Below are 16,093 nucleotides of genomic sequence, written 5' to 3'. Positions count from 1 at the left end.
TTCTAAAAACTTTTATAACTTAAAAAGTAGCACATTATGATTTATCTATAACTGGGATGACAAAAAAAAATGCATCTACTCTTGGCAATTATTCTTAACATGTTTTTACAGAGTTTTGACAGTAGGAAATGTACGTATACAAAAGAAAAGAAAAGGCAATTTAACTTTAGTAACAAACACATTTAGGTAATTTGCCTACTATGGAATAACACAATTATTTTCAAAAACACGTCTCGGAGATCCCTGCGACGGAACTTAACATGTCAACATGTTTTGTAATGAGGCGTATGTTGGTTAACACCCTACAAAGACAGGGCCGAGTTTGGATTTCCGCGTTGTTCTTGAACGCACCGCGTCGCGAGCAGGAAGCGTTGAGACTCGCGGGTTAATCTCCCCTCGCGCTTCACAGGTATTCGTACTAATTACCTCCCCTAACACCCCGTGTACGTCCAGGGTACCATACCCGAACCCGACGTCGCCGGGGAATCGATCCGCTGTCGGTCACGTTCAGATCGGGGGTGTCGAACACAACACTCCCGGCTGGTATCGATCCCGGTAACGTGGAGTCCAGTCAAGTGTAGTGTGTCAACAATTAACAACACCTCATCCTCCTCGGCTGTCAGCTGTCAGTCACGGTGATCCGCGGAGGGACCCGGGTCCGATGCCCGACGACGTGAGACCCGGGGACGTTACCGGACAGGAGGGTACATGTTATCGATCGACTAACAGGAGACCCACCGGTGTTCAAGACAGTGGAACGGCGGTACATTAACAGCCACAGAATGCCAGCCGGTAAGCGATGCGTGCGTGCGTGTGTGCGTGTGTGTGTGTGTGTGTGTGTATGTTAACGTATGTGTGTGATTACGTGTCTGCAGAATGACGTAAACGCCAACGTTCGTGGCAGTTATTGTGTGTGTGTGTGTGTGTGTGTGTTGACTGTTACCCCTCGCGCTACAACGCTCTAAAGTAGGCCTACCCCCACGAAACGTAATTCGTGAACGTTTTTCGGGCGCTGTGGTCCGACGGGGGACGTCGTTTGTCGCTCGGCGGGTGAGCTAGGGAGCTGAACCCAGCTGCTACACTGCTACACCGAGGCTAGCGGTGTGCTGTACGAGGCTCGGTCGGGTTTAGGAAGAACACAATGACGCTGAATAACGTTAACACACCCACCGTGTTGTGTTACGTTAAGGAGCCGACATGGTGGACACCACCCACGGGAGCGTGCAGGGCCCATGTGGGAGGCGGTACCTCACCCTCGGTGTACCTCACCCCCCGGGTTGTACCTCACCCCCGGAGTGTACTTCACCCCCAGAGCGTACCTCACCCCAGGCGTACCTCACCCTCAGTGTACCTCACCCCGAGTGTACCTCACCCTTGGTGTACTTCACCCTCAGTGTACTCTAGTCAGTGATAAGGACCTGCACAGCTGCCGTCCAAAATGTTCACCTCCACCTCCTTAGTACTGGCTCTTTGTTAGTGCTGGCTCTGGGTATGAGGCCCCAGCCCAGGGGCCTTGTGATGGCAGACAGTAGATGGGCCACACGGGAGTTCCCTGGTGAAGTTCTGGTGATCTTTTGTGTGGTACATGCCTCTGCTCGTCTTAATTTTAGGACTTAATCTGTCTCTTTATGCCTAATCTTTTGGGACACTATGACACTTATTGGATTATAAGTATGGCGCCCCACTATTTTGTGTGTGTTCCGTTAATGACGCCTTATGTGTAATTATTAATTGAAGTGACTTTAATGGCCTCCTTTGTCTTGAACCCAAGTCTGTGTCTATGGGTCACTTCACTCAAAAGTTAATTGTGCTAATAATAAGTGTGTGTTTGTGTGTGTGTGTGTGTTCCATTAATGAATGGGAATTCTACACACTTTAATATGTGTTAATTATTAAATGCAGTGACTCTTATCCTTTGTCTTGAACACAAGTCTGTGTCTGTGGGTCATATTAAAAAAAGTGAATTGTGCTATTAATAATAGCTACACCGTTTGTGTGTCTGGCTGCTCCAGTTAGCCAGGGGTTTGTGTGTCAGTGTGTGTGTGGACCTTCATTACTTTCAAAGTGTGAAGCACCACATTCAAGTGATGATGGAATAAGAGAGACCCTGGAGACCTTGAATGAGAGGCAGGATATTACAGTTGGGTGCTGGACAGGCAAAATGTCCCTGGTTCCATCCCCAATATCCACCACAGTGTACTTTTTAGAATCCTAGAGCAATATGCCCGTTACCCCTACCTGGTCCTTAATGACCAGTCTCTGTACTGTCTAACCCCTATCTGCTCCTTAATGACCTGTCTCTGTACTGTCTAACCCCTATCTGCTCCTTAATGACCTGTCTCTGTACTGTCTAACCCCTACCTGCTCCTTAATGAACTGTCTCTGTACTGTGTAACTCCTACCTGCTCCTTAATGATGTGGTTGATTGATGAATCAAGGACTCCGCGGTATATTTTAGTTGTTATTGTCTTATTGTGGTTGTTAACACTTTTAGGTTTTTTAATATATTTTTTAGCCATTGAGATGTCAAAAGCGATCTGATCCATTATAATAAGAGCATTTTCTTTAGCTGAAATGTGTGAAAATGTTCAGTCTTTAGAACGTCCTAAATGCCAATAATGCTTGTTGAAACGCTTTCAGCCAACGTGCGAGAAACAGAATGCTATTAAGATCTGTCAGCTGGACAGCGGGTGGAGACTCAGACCAGTGCCCTGGGACCACACAACAGCTGTCTGGGGACGCGACCACACATCCATCTCTCTCCGTTCTCACCACTTAGCCTGCTTCCTTTATGATAACAATCTGATGGGTGGTGCCACTCCGCTAGAGGAGGAGACGCTGACCGGGGCTGAAAGGAACAGCATTTGGCAGCGATATTCCAAATATATCAGTTGCATATCAAAACAACGGCTCGGCTGGGAGATTTCTCAACTTTGGCAGGTCCAAAGACAACATTCCGAAAGTACAATGTGGACTCTGGACCCAGATGATGGTGATCATGTTACCAGAGCAAAGTCCTACGTGTTACACTCCACTCACTATACTTTACTTTGCATGTGTGTGTGTTTTGTGTTTACCTTGATTTGAATGACTTTCATGGCAGATTTTGGCCTGTATTTGTATAGAGAGGCTGTAGCTCTGTGCTGATGTGATAACTTGAGCACGTACTGTGTAGTTATTAGCCTCCTGGCTAACATGTGGTTAGCTAGCTGTTTCTCAAGGACGTTCAGGGCTGTAGCAATGGATGTTCATCAGCCCGTCATTAACTTGTCATTAACTCATCATTAGTTTGTTATTGACGGGAGACCCTGATCAAACAAAGGCAGGATTGACAAGCCAAACACAGACATAATAATAATAATAAGTATTTTACATGCTGTGGTATAGTGCTGGTCCTTTGTTAGTCTCTAGACTGCTTTGTTGCCTCATTCTGTCTTTGTAACAATGCACCGTGTTTCTCTCTGTATGAACCAAAGTGCTGAAGGGTACAGGGAAAGTTATTATGGTCTGCCGGTACTTAAAGTATTCTAGATGAAAAAATGATTGACACTAAAAATAATGATTTATAATGCTCAAAAACATTAAATCATAAAGGATTTGGATGTTGCTAAGGAAGTCTTTCAGATCTTTAAACCGTAGCCAGCTCTAGTCTGACCTTATTTAGACATGAAAACAGAAGTTGTTTGACTTCTTTGAGATATTTCTGTAGTCTTCAATTCAACTCTATGGAAACGGACAGATATCACTGAACTGGTTGACATATGAGGAAACACTGGCACATATGTGAAACGACCAAACCTAAATTATGTTCCCTAGGGCAGTACAAATGAATAAAGTCAATAAGCAGAAGTACCAGGCTTTGACATATTTTCATAGCAGCCTGAGGAAAGCCACTAAAACAGACTGTATTAGAGATCTGCTTCTAAGTTCATCAGCATCAACAACCGTCGCACTTTTGAATCAAGAAGGCACGCATCACTTCAGTACTGGCATTGTTGTAATTGTCTGTCTGTCACTCTGTTTGCCTATCTGATTTGCATGCATATCATGGGATGGATGTTTAGCAAAGCAGGATTCACCTAAATATAACTTCAAAGGAAGAAAGAGGGATAGCAAATGTGGATTTTGGGATGTGTGTGTGTGTGTGTGTGTTTGTGTGTGTGTGTGTACACAATCCATGTGTCTTGCCTGCTGGTATGTGCGTCCACACTGGGTTTTGTATGTTCAGTGGCTGTTTGTTTTCCTGCAATAATTGGTTGTGTACTGTTCTGTATGTGTGTGGATTGGTAAAATATAAGTGTGTGTGTGTGTGTGTGTGGTTGTGAAAATGTGTTGTGGCACCAGTCAGCATGGTGGTGCTTTTTGAAACGTTCCCAAACGGACGAGCCCAGCTGGGGTGGGTTCTGCTGTAACCATGGTGACGTGGGGTCAGTCTTAACTCCCCCTTCCATCCCCATCTCCTCCGCCCACTGTGGTGTGGTTCACCTCGGTGATACACGCGCTACGCGTGATGAGGTGATCGCTCTACAGCAAGCACACACCGCCTCCTGGGTGACCTCGCTCAACGACCTTGGGCCAACGCCGGTAGCAGGGTGCATTCAGGTCCTTACATGAGGCCTGACAGCATGTCCACGCAGGGATGGGTGGATGTGGATAGAGAGAGCAAACGGGATAGACTAGTAGTGCACTGAACAGATGGTCTGCTCTCAACAGGGCGCCCTCACTAGGCAGTAGGGCTGGGCCATGAGTCAATACTGTTGTTTACCTTTCAATGGGGTTATGTCGTCATGAAATAAAGTCATAGACTTCTTTTGAAACCCAGTTGTATAGTTAGCAATTATTCGCCGAAGGCGAAGTGAATAATTGTTGTAGTATATGCTACACGTGAACACTCCAAAAATAAACAAGATAACACTTTTTGCTGGGATTTATTAGTTTTATTTGCGTTTTATTTGTTTTTATTAGCGTGACGATACGACCGTCACGCAATATCCCGAGTTTGAGTTCTCAATAATAGGATATTGCCCAATATACCGAGATAGCAAACCAATCAAATTGCACCATTTTAAGAGGTTCACGTGGAGCTTATACTAATATAAATTTTTCACCATGAGATTATATACCCCTTAACATTATCTTTTGAAGTGTCCAGGAGAAAGGGAAACTAGCTTAAGTCCCCATGACTATCGGTGTGTTTACAATGTTCCACGTCCCCCAGCTGTGCTAGGAAGCATGCTAGCCAATCAGGTGAAGCTTCTGTCTGAGTGGGCGTGGTCTTCCATCATATCTCTGAGTCCAGTGTTGCCTATCAGTGCTTAGGAGTGGTGTTTGAGAATACACCCTTGACTCACGCTGTGAATCAAACTACAGCCTCTCCTCATTGCTCATTAGGATGTAGAAACTAGTTTAACAGGAAGAGGCAGTGCTATGATTCCTTGTGATACACACATACACATACATATAAACACACAGAGGGTGGGGTCAGCATCCTGTCTAGCAGCCCAGTCCAGTACAACCCGGACTAGTATGATCTGGTGTAGCATAGCCCGATCCAGTACATTGTGGCCTAGTCCAGAACAATCCGGTCCTGTCCATTATTTTCTGGTCCGTAATAGTGTGATGTAGTCCAGTATAATCCTGTCCGGTCTGTAATAGTGTGATATGGTCCAGTATAATCCGGGCTAGTGTAGTTCTTAATAGTGTAGTGTAGTCCAGTATAATCCGGTGTAGTGTAGGTCAGTCCAGTCCATTTGCAGGGTTCTGTTGATCTTTATGGTTATTACAATATATAAATAATGTGTGTTTTCATTGCTTCATCATCGTGTGTGTGTGTGTGTGTGTGTGTGTGTGTGTGTGTGTGTGTGTGTGTGTGTGTGTGAACATTGTGTAATCAACACAGTCACCATCAGCATATTGCCCTGTTGTAGGTGTATATATATATGTGTGTGTGTGTGTGTGTGTGTGTGTGAGAGGGAGAGAGATTTGGTGCGACGACCTTGAAACCGCATCATTTTCTAACAATAGTGTCTGTCTGGCCACCAGGAGGATGAAGCAGCAACACACACACACACACACACACACACACACACACACACACACACACACACACACACACACACACACACACACACACACACACACACACACACACACACACACACACACAGGATACTAAACCGACTGTAAAACCCGTCTTCATTATTTCAGCTGCCTGTGATTACTCTGTAATCAGGATGATTAAAACACCTGCAGATCACTGCCCTTCCATGACGCACTGTTCCCAAACCAATACACACAAAGCACTCTGCTATTATTTCTTTATGAGCTAGCGTACGAGCAAGTGCGCATACAGCCTAAGGTGCCTATGAGCTGGCGTGCATTTGAGCTAGTGTGCGTACATGCTTGTGTGTGTGTGTGTCTGTGGGTCACTGGGAGGCAGTTGATATGCTACCCTGCGTACATGCAAGGGCGCCTTTAAGCTAGTCCATGTACGGGCTTTCAAACTAGTTTGTTTACATGCTCCATGCTAGCACGTGTACCTGCTGGTGCAAATTCAGCAATGGCTTTAGCGTTAGCTGTAGCTGGTTGCCCTTTAGGATGCTGCGGTCACTTTGTCTCTCTCTCCCCCCCTCTCCCTCTCAGAGAGAGGGAGAGGGGGGGAGAGAGGGAGGGAGAGAGGGGGGGCAGCAACGAGAGAAAGGGATACCGATGTGCAGTTGGTGTTCTAGAGAGGATGAAACGGAGAGAGAGAGAGAGAGAGACAGACAGATTGAGTTGCAGTGGGCGATAGACAGCAGAAGACAGTGGGTCCTGTACATCACCTCTCCAACAAGATGGACCCAGAAAGCTACGAGTCTGGTAGAGTGCATCTTTTTCCACTTGTGTGTATGTGTGTGTGTGTGTCTGTACTCACCTGTGTGTGTGTGTGTGTGTGTGTGTGTGTGTGCTTGTGGAGAGCGAGGGAGACAGAGAGTGAGAGCGAGAGGGGGAGCGGGCGAGAGACTATAATGTACTCCAGGTTGTGAAGGACTGCAGCAGGACTATCGATCTGCCCTCTGTGTGAAGGAGCCAGCCCCCTCGTCTCCGTCCTCCAATCATACGGCTGTTTCCATCTGACGGACCTGCCTTCTGACCAATGACACGCCGGGGGTCTGGTGGTGGCAGTAGTGATGGAATGCTCGCGTGCCCTAGCTCAGATTTATTACCTTAGTTAAGCCCTGCCCCTACTAATCCTCCAAAGCCAATCCGCATCGAGTTTCACCTGACTGACGTTTCCCTCTACAATGACGTAACGTTATGACAGGTTTTAGCTTTTTGTTGCTTTGTTCCCATAATACACACACATACACACGCACGTATTCACGCACGCACGCACACACAGCTGTGCAGGAACAGATGAGTGATTGACAGCTGTGTTCCGCAGCATCAGAGGTCGTCTATTGTCATTCATGCTCAATGAGTTCCGCACCCCCTTTAACTGCAGCATGCTGGAGGATACACACACAGACACACACAGATAGACAAGATACAAACTCACAGACGAGACACACGCATAGACAGGATACAGGCACACAAATTGAGGAGACGCACACACAGACAAGATACATACAGACAAGATACACAAACACGCACACAAAGACAAGACACACACATGTGGCAGAAATGCAACCATAGATATGAATAAGACAGAAACGTTGCAACAATGATAGCAGACATGGGTTATGCCGTGTTGGCTGGGTGTTGTATAATTGTCTGTGCATATTTTGATGCAGACTAGAGAGATGCAGAACAGGGAGAGGTCTGTTGTGTCTGCTGGCTCAAAGGCCCTTGGGCAGAGCATGTCAGGACTCGTGCAGACGTTGTTAGTTTGAGGCTGGCTGTCAGGTTAACTTTGAACGACCGCTGACCTGATGTGACCCTAGGGGCCAGTCCTTCAAGGTGCTTAACGATTGGTCGAAGACTCTATTGATGACAAATCAATAGAGTCCTTCACTATTTACTATTGAGTTGGACCGCGGACATCGGGGGACCCAGTGCCCTTTGGCCTGGGAGTCCTACCCCCCTGACCCCTTTACGTCACCCATCAAATCCTTGCTCGACTCCTCTGATCCCTGACGTTTATTCGACCAACGGGACCAATGGGAGAGGAGCTCATCTCACCTCCAGCGCCTTGTTCCCGCTCCGTTCGTTAAGCTGGAGAATTAATGAATGCGTCTGGATGATGTCACTGCTCTATTACTCTAATTCAGCGGCTGGCAGCGGGGTCAGGGTAGATGGCTGCTGGTCTTGTTGTGTGCTCACTGTTAGCTCTGGTTCTGTTACGTCGCAGTCACAAGATTAAACCGACGTTTGAAGTTTAAATATGATCCCTCTTGAAATAGTGTTGGAACATATATTTAGACTTCTTGGGATTGAACCAAGATGGCCGTGAGGTGTGTCTCGTCCCATAGATGAATCGGAGCACCCTCCCAGGGCAGAGGGGGGTGGTGGGGTGTCACGATGAGTACGGTCAAATTTACATTCCATATTAGAATATTATTTCAATAAAAAAGATAAATTAACGTGGAAATTGCTAAATTAACCAAAAATGTACTTAAGACTTGAGAGTGGAAGAATCAATCAGGAAAATCTGGACCCGCGACTTGACTTTCTCCCCCTACTGTCAGGCTTGAGTGGGACCCCCTGCTGTGAGATGTGACTTGGACTTGTTTTGACTCTCTCTGGGGACTTGAAGGCAGAAACGTGAGATTCTAAGGTCTTTGATAATGACCACGGTAGACATTGTTAGTTTATTGCATTGTTATTCCAAAAGTCAACGCAACTTTTACATTTTGAGCAACCCCCCCCCCCCCCTCCAGGTGACTCATTCTGGATCCTTATTCATGTGAAGCCCAAAGCAAACGGAACCGTTTGCCTCTTATTCATAGCGCAGCGACACAAACAAGAACTTGAATCATGTTTAAATAACTCACATTATTTCTGGTCTTTCTGCATTCATTTGGCTGAATTTTCTTGCGGGTTCTTTGTTATCAACCAAGTTGGCTGTCGTTGATGTCACACGTTCCACTGCTCTGATAGGTTGAAGGTATATCCAATGGTGTCCAGCGTCACGTTTTTCCGCGCATGTTGATAACAAACCTTGGAAATTGAAGATTAACCGAGAGGTTAACGCATTTGCGAATTGCTCTGTCGGTGTCGGGCTACATCAATGAAGCATTTCAAGCAATTTATTTATTTTATGTATATTCAACATAATTAATCAAATATATTCAAATCTCTGTCCCTTTTTGGAATGCAGTATTCAAATGAGATGTGCTTGTCACAGGCCACTGGACAGCCCTTATCAGGGGGAGGTTCTGGAGGAAGCAACAGTGTTGTCTTCTGGAGATGGGCATCAAGCCAGCGGGGCTGCTGTCTGCTCCATGGACAGCAGATGGATGTTTCAGCATGTCTTAACCCAGCTGACATCCCATAAACACAACCATATGGCGGAGCTGCCCCCCCCCTCCCCCTGCTCCCTGTACACCCCCTGCCTGTCCTCTTGGCCGGGCTGACGGTCTGCTGGCGTCCTAGTGGAGGAGGCCTTCTGTTCTCCGACGGAGAGACACGCACAAGAGGAGGCTTCTTTTTAACCGTCCACTTTGCCAAGAAGATGGCGGTTGTGCCTTACATCTCCGTCTGTTCTTCTCTCTACTGTGAACTAGAGTTGTACCGATACGATACTATTATCGGATATTGCTCAGATACTGCCTAAAATGCAGTATCGGCGAGTAAGCAAGTCTAGGCACGGATCCGATACCTTCACTTGACTAGCCCCTTTACCGACTATACATTTCTGTCATCGTAAGAGAACCCTTCAATAAGTGTAACTACTAAGTGCCATTAGTAGTTACAATGCTAAATGCTGTATTGGTATATACTCTGTATCGGCCGATACTGAAGTTCAGGAATCAGAATCGGTATCTGAAATTTGTATCGGAACAGCTCTGCTGTGATTTGAACTGGGTGTGTGAAGATGCGGTAGAGCATGCAGCAAACAGGATGTGGTGATGTGGTGTATGAGCAAAACCACGACGGGGACTTAGCCTCGACACAAAAGTGTCGACATGCATCAAGAATAGGGATGTAACGTTATGAAAATTTAACCTCACGGTTATTGTGACCAAAATTATCACGGTTTTCGGTATTATCGTATATTTAAATACCCAAAATATGCCCATACTTCAGACTTAGTCCTCTTAGAAGGTAGGGATGGTCAACGATCGTTGAATAGTCGGTGTCACATAGAATATTGAATAATGAATGTGACTATCGTTATTTATTACACTGCTCTTCTCGCTGTTGAACGCTCCGTTCACTTGCATGGGCCTTCACAACTTCCGGTGGTGAATAATTTTTTGATAACTCACCGTTGCTAAGCATATAATGACCACTGTCTATCGTATCACTCCGCAAGTAGTCCGGTAATTTATGAACCCCAGCGTCCTCGGTTGCTAAGCGACGTCAACGTCTTTTGCTGTCTATTTCTCTGCTGATCAACACTACGAATGCTGGTAACCAGGGTGCGATTTGCCAGTGGGGATGGTGGGGATTATCCCCCCCTCTGGTTTACACGTCCTACCCTCTGCTGAATTATTTTTATCCTCGGTGGGGATAAAAATTATCCCCCCCACCCAAAGTATTTTCACCATTACATCGTAATAATTAACAACCAAAATACACAGGGTCCGTCTTCATTTTGAAACATTTTAAAATGTTTCTCAAAATTATCCCCCCCTCTGGTTTTTTCACAAATCGCACCCTGCTGGTAACAAATAAATTGTAAAAAGACACACCGTGTTATTTTTTTTGACGCGTCTAGTTCACCGTCATGCAGGCTGTGTTCAGTAAAAAAAATTAATAAATACCGATCTGTTTTCGGCGCATGTAGGCCTATCTGCCTAAGCCCACGTTGAAATAATTTTGATGATGAATGTTTATGGCGCAGTTGGTGAAATAAACAGATTGATTTCATACAAATCATAAAAGCCTCTCCCTGTGTCATTGTGTTTGCGTGTATCCGAGGTGTGTGCGTGTGTGCGTGCGTGGTTCTTGATTGATTTTTCGAATATTATTAGAATACTTCTCAGCGAATATTGAGTAGTATTTTTGCCAGAAATGCACCTCCCTATTAGAAGGCTGATGGATGACTTGAGCGCTGTCGTCTCCTCCTTCCACCATGATTCCAACTTCAAGAAACTTAAAAACATTATGTTGTAGGCTACACAGTTCGGTTATCCACCGAGATAATAATTTTATTTGAAATAAAAACGGTAATTGTTATTGACCACATATTATCGGGGTTTACCGTTACACCGGTTACATCCCTAATCAAGAAATATGTGTTTCCAATTTTAATATTTAATAAACAGCAGTTATTTTTGACATGGAGAAGAGTGATCCCAGTAAGCCTGGGAACCAGACTAATCTCACAAGCTCATCTTTAATTTGCTCTGCAGATAAGGTCTGCCTACGAGATAGACCGACCAATCACAACCGTTCATCTAGTACGAGGCGGGATAACTACTAACTAGGTGATGGCGCAGAGGAGTGCTATAGAGGTTTTTTCAACAAGAACAAAGATGGCTGCTGCTGATGTACAACCGTTTCGTTGCTGTGATTGGTTGAGGGCCTATCCAATAAGGCCAGAGGCATTTTGGTCTGCGCCTGTTGGTGACGTCCTTTAGGAATCGAAAAAGAACACAGAGGTTCCAGACTAATTGCAGTTTGCAGTTCGTCTGGCCACGCCAGGCTAGCTCCCAGTGATGAAGTGTGTAAAAAGGGTAAGGAAAGGCTGCGATGTATCAGGAGAGGGCCAGGAAGCCCAGCTGCCATACACAGGGTTCGCAGGCCAACTTGGCCAACCGCTAGATCGCTGACCACGTAGGCAGTAGGACACGGGTTAGAATCCCAACTGCTGGTCCTAGGCTACATGGCATTCCTTCTCTCCAACAACCCACTCTCCCTGCTTATTTCATTGCCATACCCGTACAAATCAAACCTCCTTTATGATTGACCCATACCTTCTCCCCTTTTTGTTGAGTCGCCGGGAGTCATGAGGGTGTTGGAGATGAACGATAGGCTTATTATTAGTGTGTCTGAAGTCTAAATGGAGGACACACTGGAAATGGTGGACTTCATGTTGATTTGTGGTGTGGCTGTGAACTGCACATCAAAGAGGTTTTCTAGATGTCGTTTGATGTCGCTTGATTGATCTCCTGATCCTCTGTTTAGAATACAGGGCACATTAAAAAAAAAAAATTAATCTGGATCAAATTGATCCGGATTTGGAAATCCCATGATTTCTACATTGGATTTGGATTGGATCACTGTGATCCAAACACAAAATTTCAGGATAACCAACCACCCTTCCGATGGGATCAGGATAATTATTTTTTTTTTGGATCAAATAGATCCCAATCCGAGGTAAAAGTTTTGAAAAACCCAAAGGGCAGGTTTGATCCAGATCAAATGTAAGATAGGGTTAAGTGATCTGATCTCAGTTTGGAATCCCTCTTTTGCTTTTGAAAAACCCATTTCCAAGATTTGATCCGAACCGTGATCTGAAATCCCACTGGATTACTTTTGAAAAACTGGGCCACGGAGATCACAAAATCTGCTGTTTTAATTACGGCTGAGCGATTCATCAAATCGAAATCGCGATGCAATAGAACGCGATATGCATATCGCAAAGGCTGCTATTAAAAAAATTTTAAAAAATGGATTTGTTACCGTTACTGACTGGAAATCAGTACGATATTTTTATTTTTATTTTACAATTCAATAGTTAAATAAGGACGTTTTTATGTTTTTTTTTTATGTTGAGTGCTTCCAATGTTGTGATGGTCATACTAAAGAATGATTTATTTATTTTTTTGTGAATAATGCACAACATAAGGAACTTAATAAATTATAAAAATCTCACATTAAATCGCAATCGCAATATTTGTCAAAATAATCGCAATTAGATTATTTCCCCAAATCCTTCAGACCTAGTTTTAATGTAAAAAAAAAAGAGAATAAAGTCCTGTTATAATTAGTAGTTATGTGATACCTGGCATGAAATCCTCTGGATTGTAGCTGGAATCTGTTTAATGTTATGTTTTGAAATTCTAAGGTTAGTTTCTTCAAATATCGCCATAATCACCGTCTCAGAGGGCCTCCCAGGAGAGATTAAGGGTGTCCAAGGAAACACCCTTAATCCATGGGAGGGAACTCCCTTAATCCAAGGGAGAACCAACCCTCCCAGCGGTGGGTAGGATGAACGGGCAGACGTAATGGTATCTGTAAAAAAAAAAAAGCTCCAGTAAGACCCAGTTGTTAGAAGCTCAGTAGGAGCGTATTGAGTTAGAATTGAATCGTCAATGTGAACTAGTTTCTCAAGCACACTAAAAGAATAAGCCAAGTCTTAATTTCTACACGGTTCACAGTGGTATTACAGAGTGCTAATATTATGTTTTGGATCCTCTATGATGCCCATTCTGAAGTCAAGCGGTATCATCGCTAGCGCTTACTAATGCTAACTCCCGATTTCCCTGACAGCGGCAAAACCTCAAACATCAAAGGCGTCTGGGTGGGATACCAGGTGATTTGTGGCCGGTGGAGACCACCTAGGGTAATATATTAAACAGCCTCTTCTAGCTCCATCACTCTTAAAGCACCACCGCCTGGCAGCGATGGTAGCCTCACCCTGCTCGCATCCTCTGGGACTGCTGCTTGGCTAGTCTGCAGCGTAACCTCGGCCACTGTTCCTGGAAATCCCGCTAATTGTTGGACTTTTAACGTGACATTTTTACACAGAGCAGCCCCAGCCCTTGAGTTATCTATGCCTGTTATTAAATGATGCATTTCAAGTTAAAAGCTTTCTGCCCCTCAAAGAACCCCCCCCCCTCCCCTATAGATGGATGCTGGGAATATATATGTCAGCAGAAGCTACTCACCCAGTCTGTCACGCCTGTTATTTAGGAGTGGAGGCATGTGAGTCAGACGTGGTGGAGAGGAACATGTTGTTCTGAAGATGGATCTATTTTCACCACAGTCCAATTTCAGTTTGAATTGAAACATTGAAACATTCTGTTCCCTATGCACTTGGAGACAATTGCCAGAACATCCAGTACCCGTTCTGTGTCTTGATGTATTTATTGGAAAGCATTGCAAAGGTTTACTGTCGTGCACCGTCCCCCCCTCGCTCAGCCTGCCTGTATCTGAGAAGATCTCGCCTCAGTCCCTATAGCACGCACACACGCACATGCACGTGTACGCACATTAATACACAGTACATGATGATAGTCATACGTCATACGTGCATCTCACTCTGCCTTTCCCATTTCAAGCATCACTGAACAACAAGTGTGTATGTGTTAGGTTTAGTGTGTGTGTGTGTTTATGTGTGTGTGTAGGGCGTGTGTGTGTGTATAGCGTGTGTGCCTGTGTGGTGAGTTATTCATAGCAGTAATGACCTCTATCTCAGTCATGCTTTTCAAGGTGGGAGTGACGATGATGGAGGGATCTATCATCATCCATGGATGATGAGTGTGTGGATGCATTGTTAAAATGGATGTACAGAAGGACGAATGGATGGACAGGCCTTGGGCTGTACAGTATGGACTAAATTGTAATCACTGTATGATTTGAGGCATAGACGGTATTGGTATTATATCACGGTATGTTAATTTTATCTTCTAATAAAAATAAAGTGTATGTGGGCAGGTAACGCTTACCTGGGATCGAGTGTTTTGACCAACTCTTTAAAGCCCTTTCTATCGACATTTTGAAAGGGAACCATGTCCTTCCACTGGTAAACACTGACGGTTGTTATCTCGTTCCACCGCTGGCCTTTTTGGTCGTAAGGACTAGCTTTGGAAAATGCCTGCAGAAGCGATGTCTGTGGATAAGATGCAGAGACAGCTTCACGCTACCAGTGTCTGTCTCGTACGGTGTGGAATGAGAGCTTGTGAAGGGACTATTGTGCAAGCACGCCTGCGTGCTTTCTCAATAGTATACTGCCTGAGAAGGCAGCATCACTGTCAAATCTGTCCCTGGGAAAAGTAACGTCACACCGAATTGAAAAAGGTACTACTTTTCGTTACCTTATTTTCAGTAGTTGCGCGTAACTTTACTTTTTACATGAAAAAGTAGTTGCGTTACTTTATTAACGTGTTACTTACTTTGTCACGCGTTACACACAACACTGTCTACCGGTCACACCGGTCTCACGGTAACGTCTAAATCCATACCGTGGCGCAAATTCACACCAGTGTACTTTCTATACCGTTTATACAGTACACCCCTAGACAGGCCGTCAAGGTGTGCCCCATCAGAGTTCTTGCTGCAGATGTTGGTGGATCTTGGCCAACAGCGCCCCTAGTGGCTCAACCCAGTCATGACATGTTTATAATGATGATGTCCGTTTTATTTCCCCTGTCTCTCCTCCTGTAACAATAGAGCAATCCTATTGGATAATATACACTATCCATGTCACATGATTATACCCCCTGTGAGCTCAATGGTCGATGCTAACAGACCTCGTCTCCTGTTCTCCATCAATTTGCCTCGTTTGGGGTGTTTGTGTGCGTGTGGCAGGTATCTGTGTATGTTTGTTTGGCAGGTATAGTACGTATGTTTGTTTGGCAGGTAAAGTATGTATGTTTGTTTGGCAGGTATAGTATGTATGTTTGTTTGGCAGGTATAGTATGTATGTTTGTTTGGCAGGTATAGTATGTATGTTTGTTTGGCAGGTATAGTATGTATGTTTGGCAGGTATAGTATGTATGTTTGGCAGGTATAGTATGTATGTTTGTTTGGCAGGTATAGTATGTATGTTTGTTTGGCAGGTATAGTATGTATGTTTGTTTGGCAGGTATAGTATGTATGTTTGTTTGGCAGGTATAGTATGTATGTTTGTTTGGCAGGTATAGTATGTATGTTTGTTTGGCAGGTATAGTATGTATGTTTGTTTGGCAGGTATAGTATGTATGTTTGTTTGGCAGGTATAGTATGTATGTTTGTTTGGCAGGTATAGTATGTATGTTTGGCAGGTATAGTATGTATGTTT

General features: G+C 44.7%; 1 protein-coding gene across 1 annotated transcript in view; it reads left to right on the top strand.

Annotated features, from left to right (window-relative positions):
* The first annotated feature begins 364 nt into the window (after window positions 1-364).
* The window catches only part of efr3a (EFR3 homolog A), a 70,289-nt gene continuing 54,560 nt past the window's right edge, over window positions 365-16,093 (top strand). Inside the window, exon 1 of the mRNA XM_079750818.1 lies at window positions 365-792. Within this exon, the coding sequence (XP_079606944.1) occupies window positions 783-792 (10 nt within the window). The 5' untranslated portion in view covers window positions 365-782. The remainder of the gene's footprint in view (window positions 793-16,093) is intronic.

Source organism: Pollachius pollachius (assembly GCF_949987615.1).
Source record: "Pollachius pollachius genome assembly, chromosome: 14".
Taxonomy (NCBI): Eukaryota; Metazoa; Chordata; class Actinopteri; order Gadiformes; family Gadidae; genus Pollachius; species Pollachius pollachius.
This window is presented reverse-complemented; position numbering and strand designations above follow the sequence as displayed.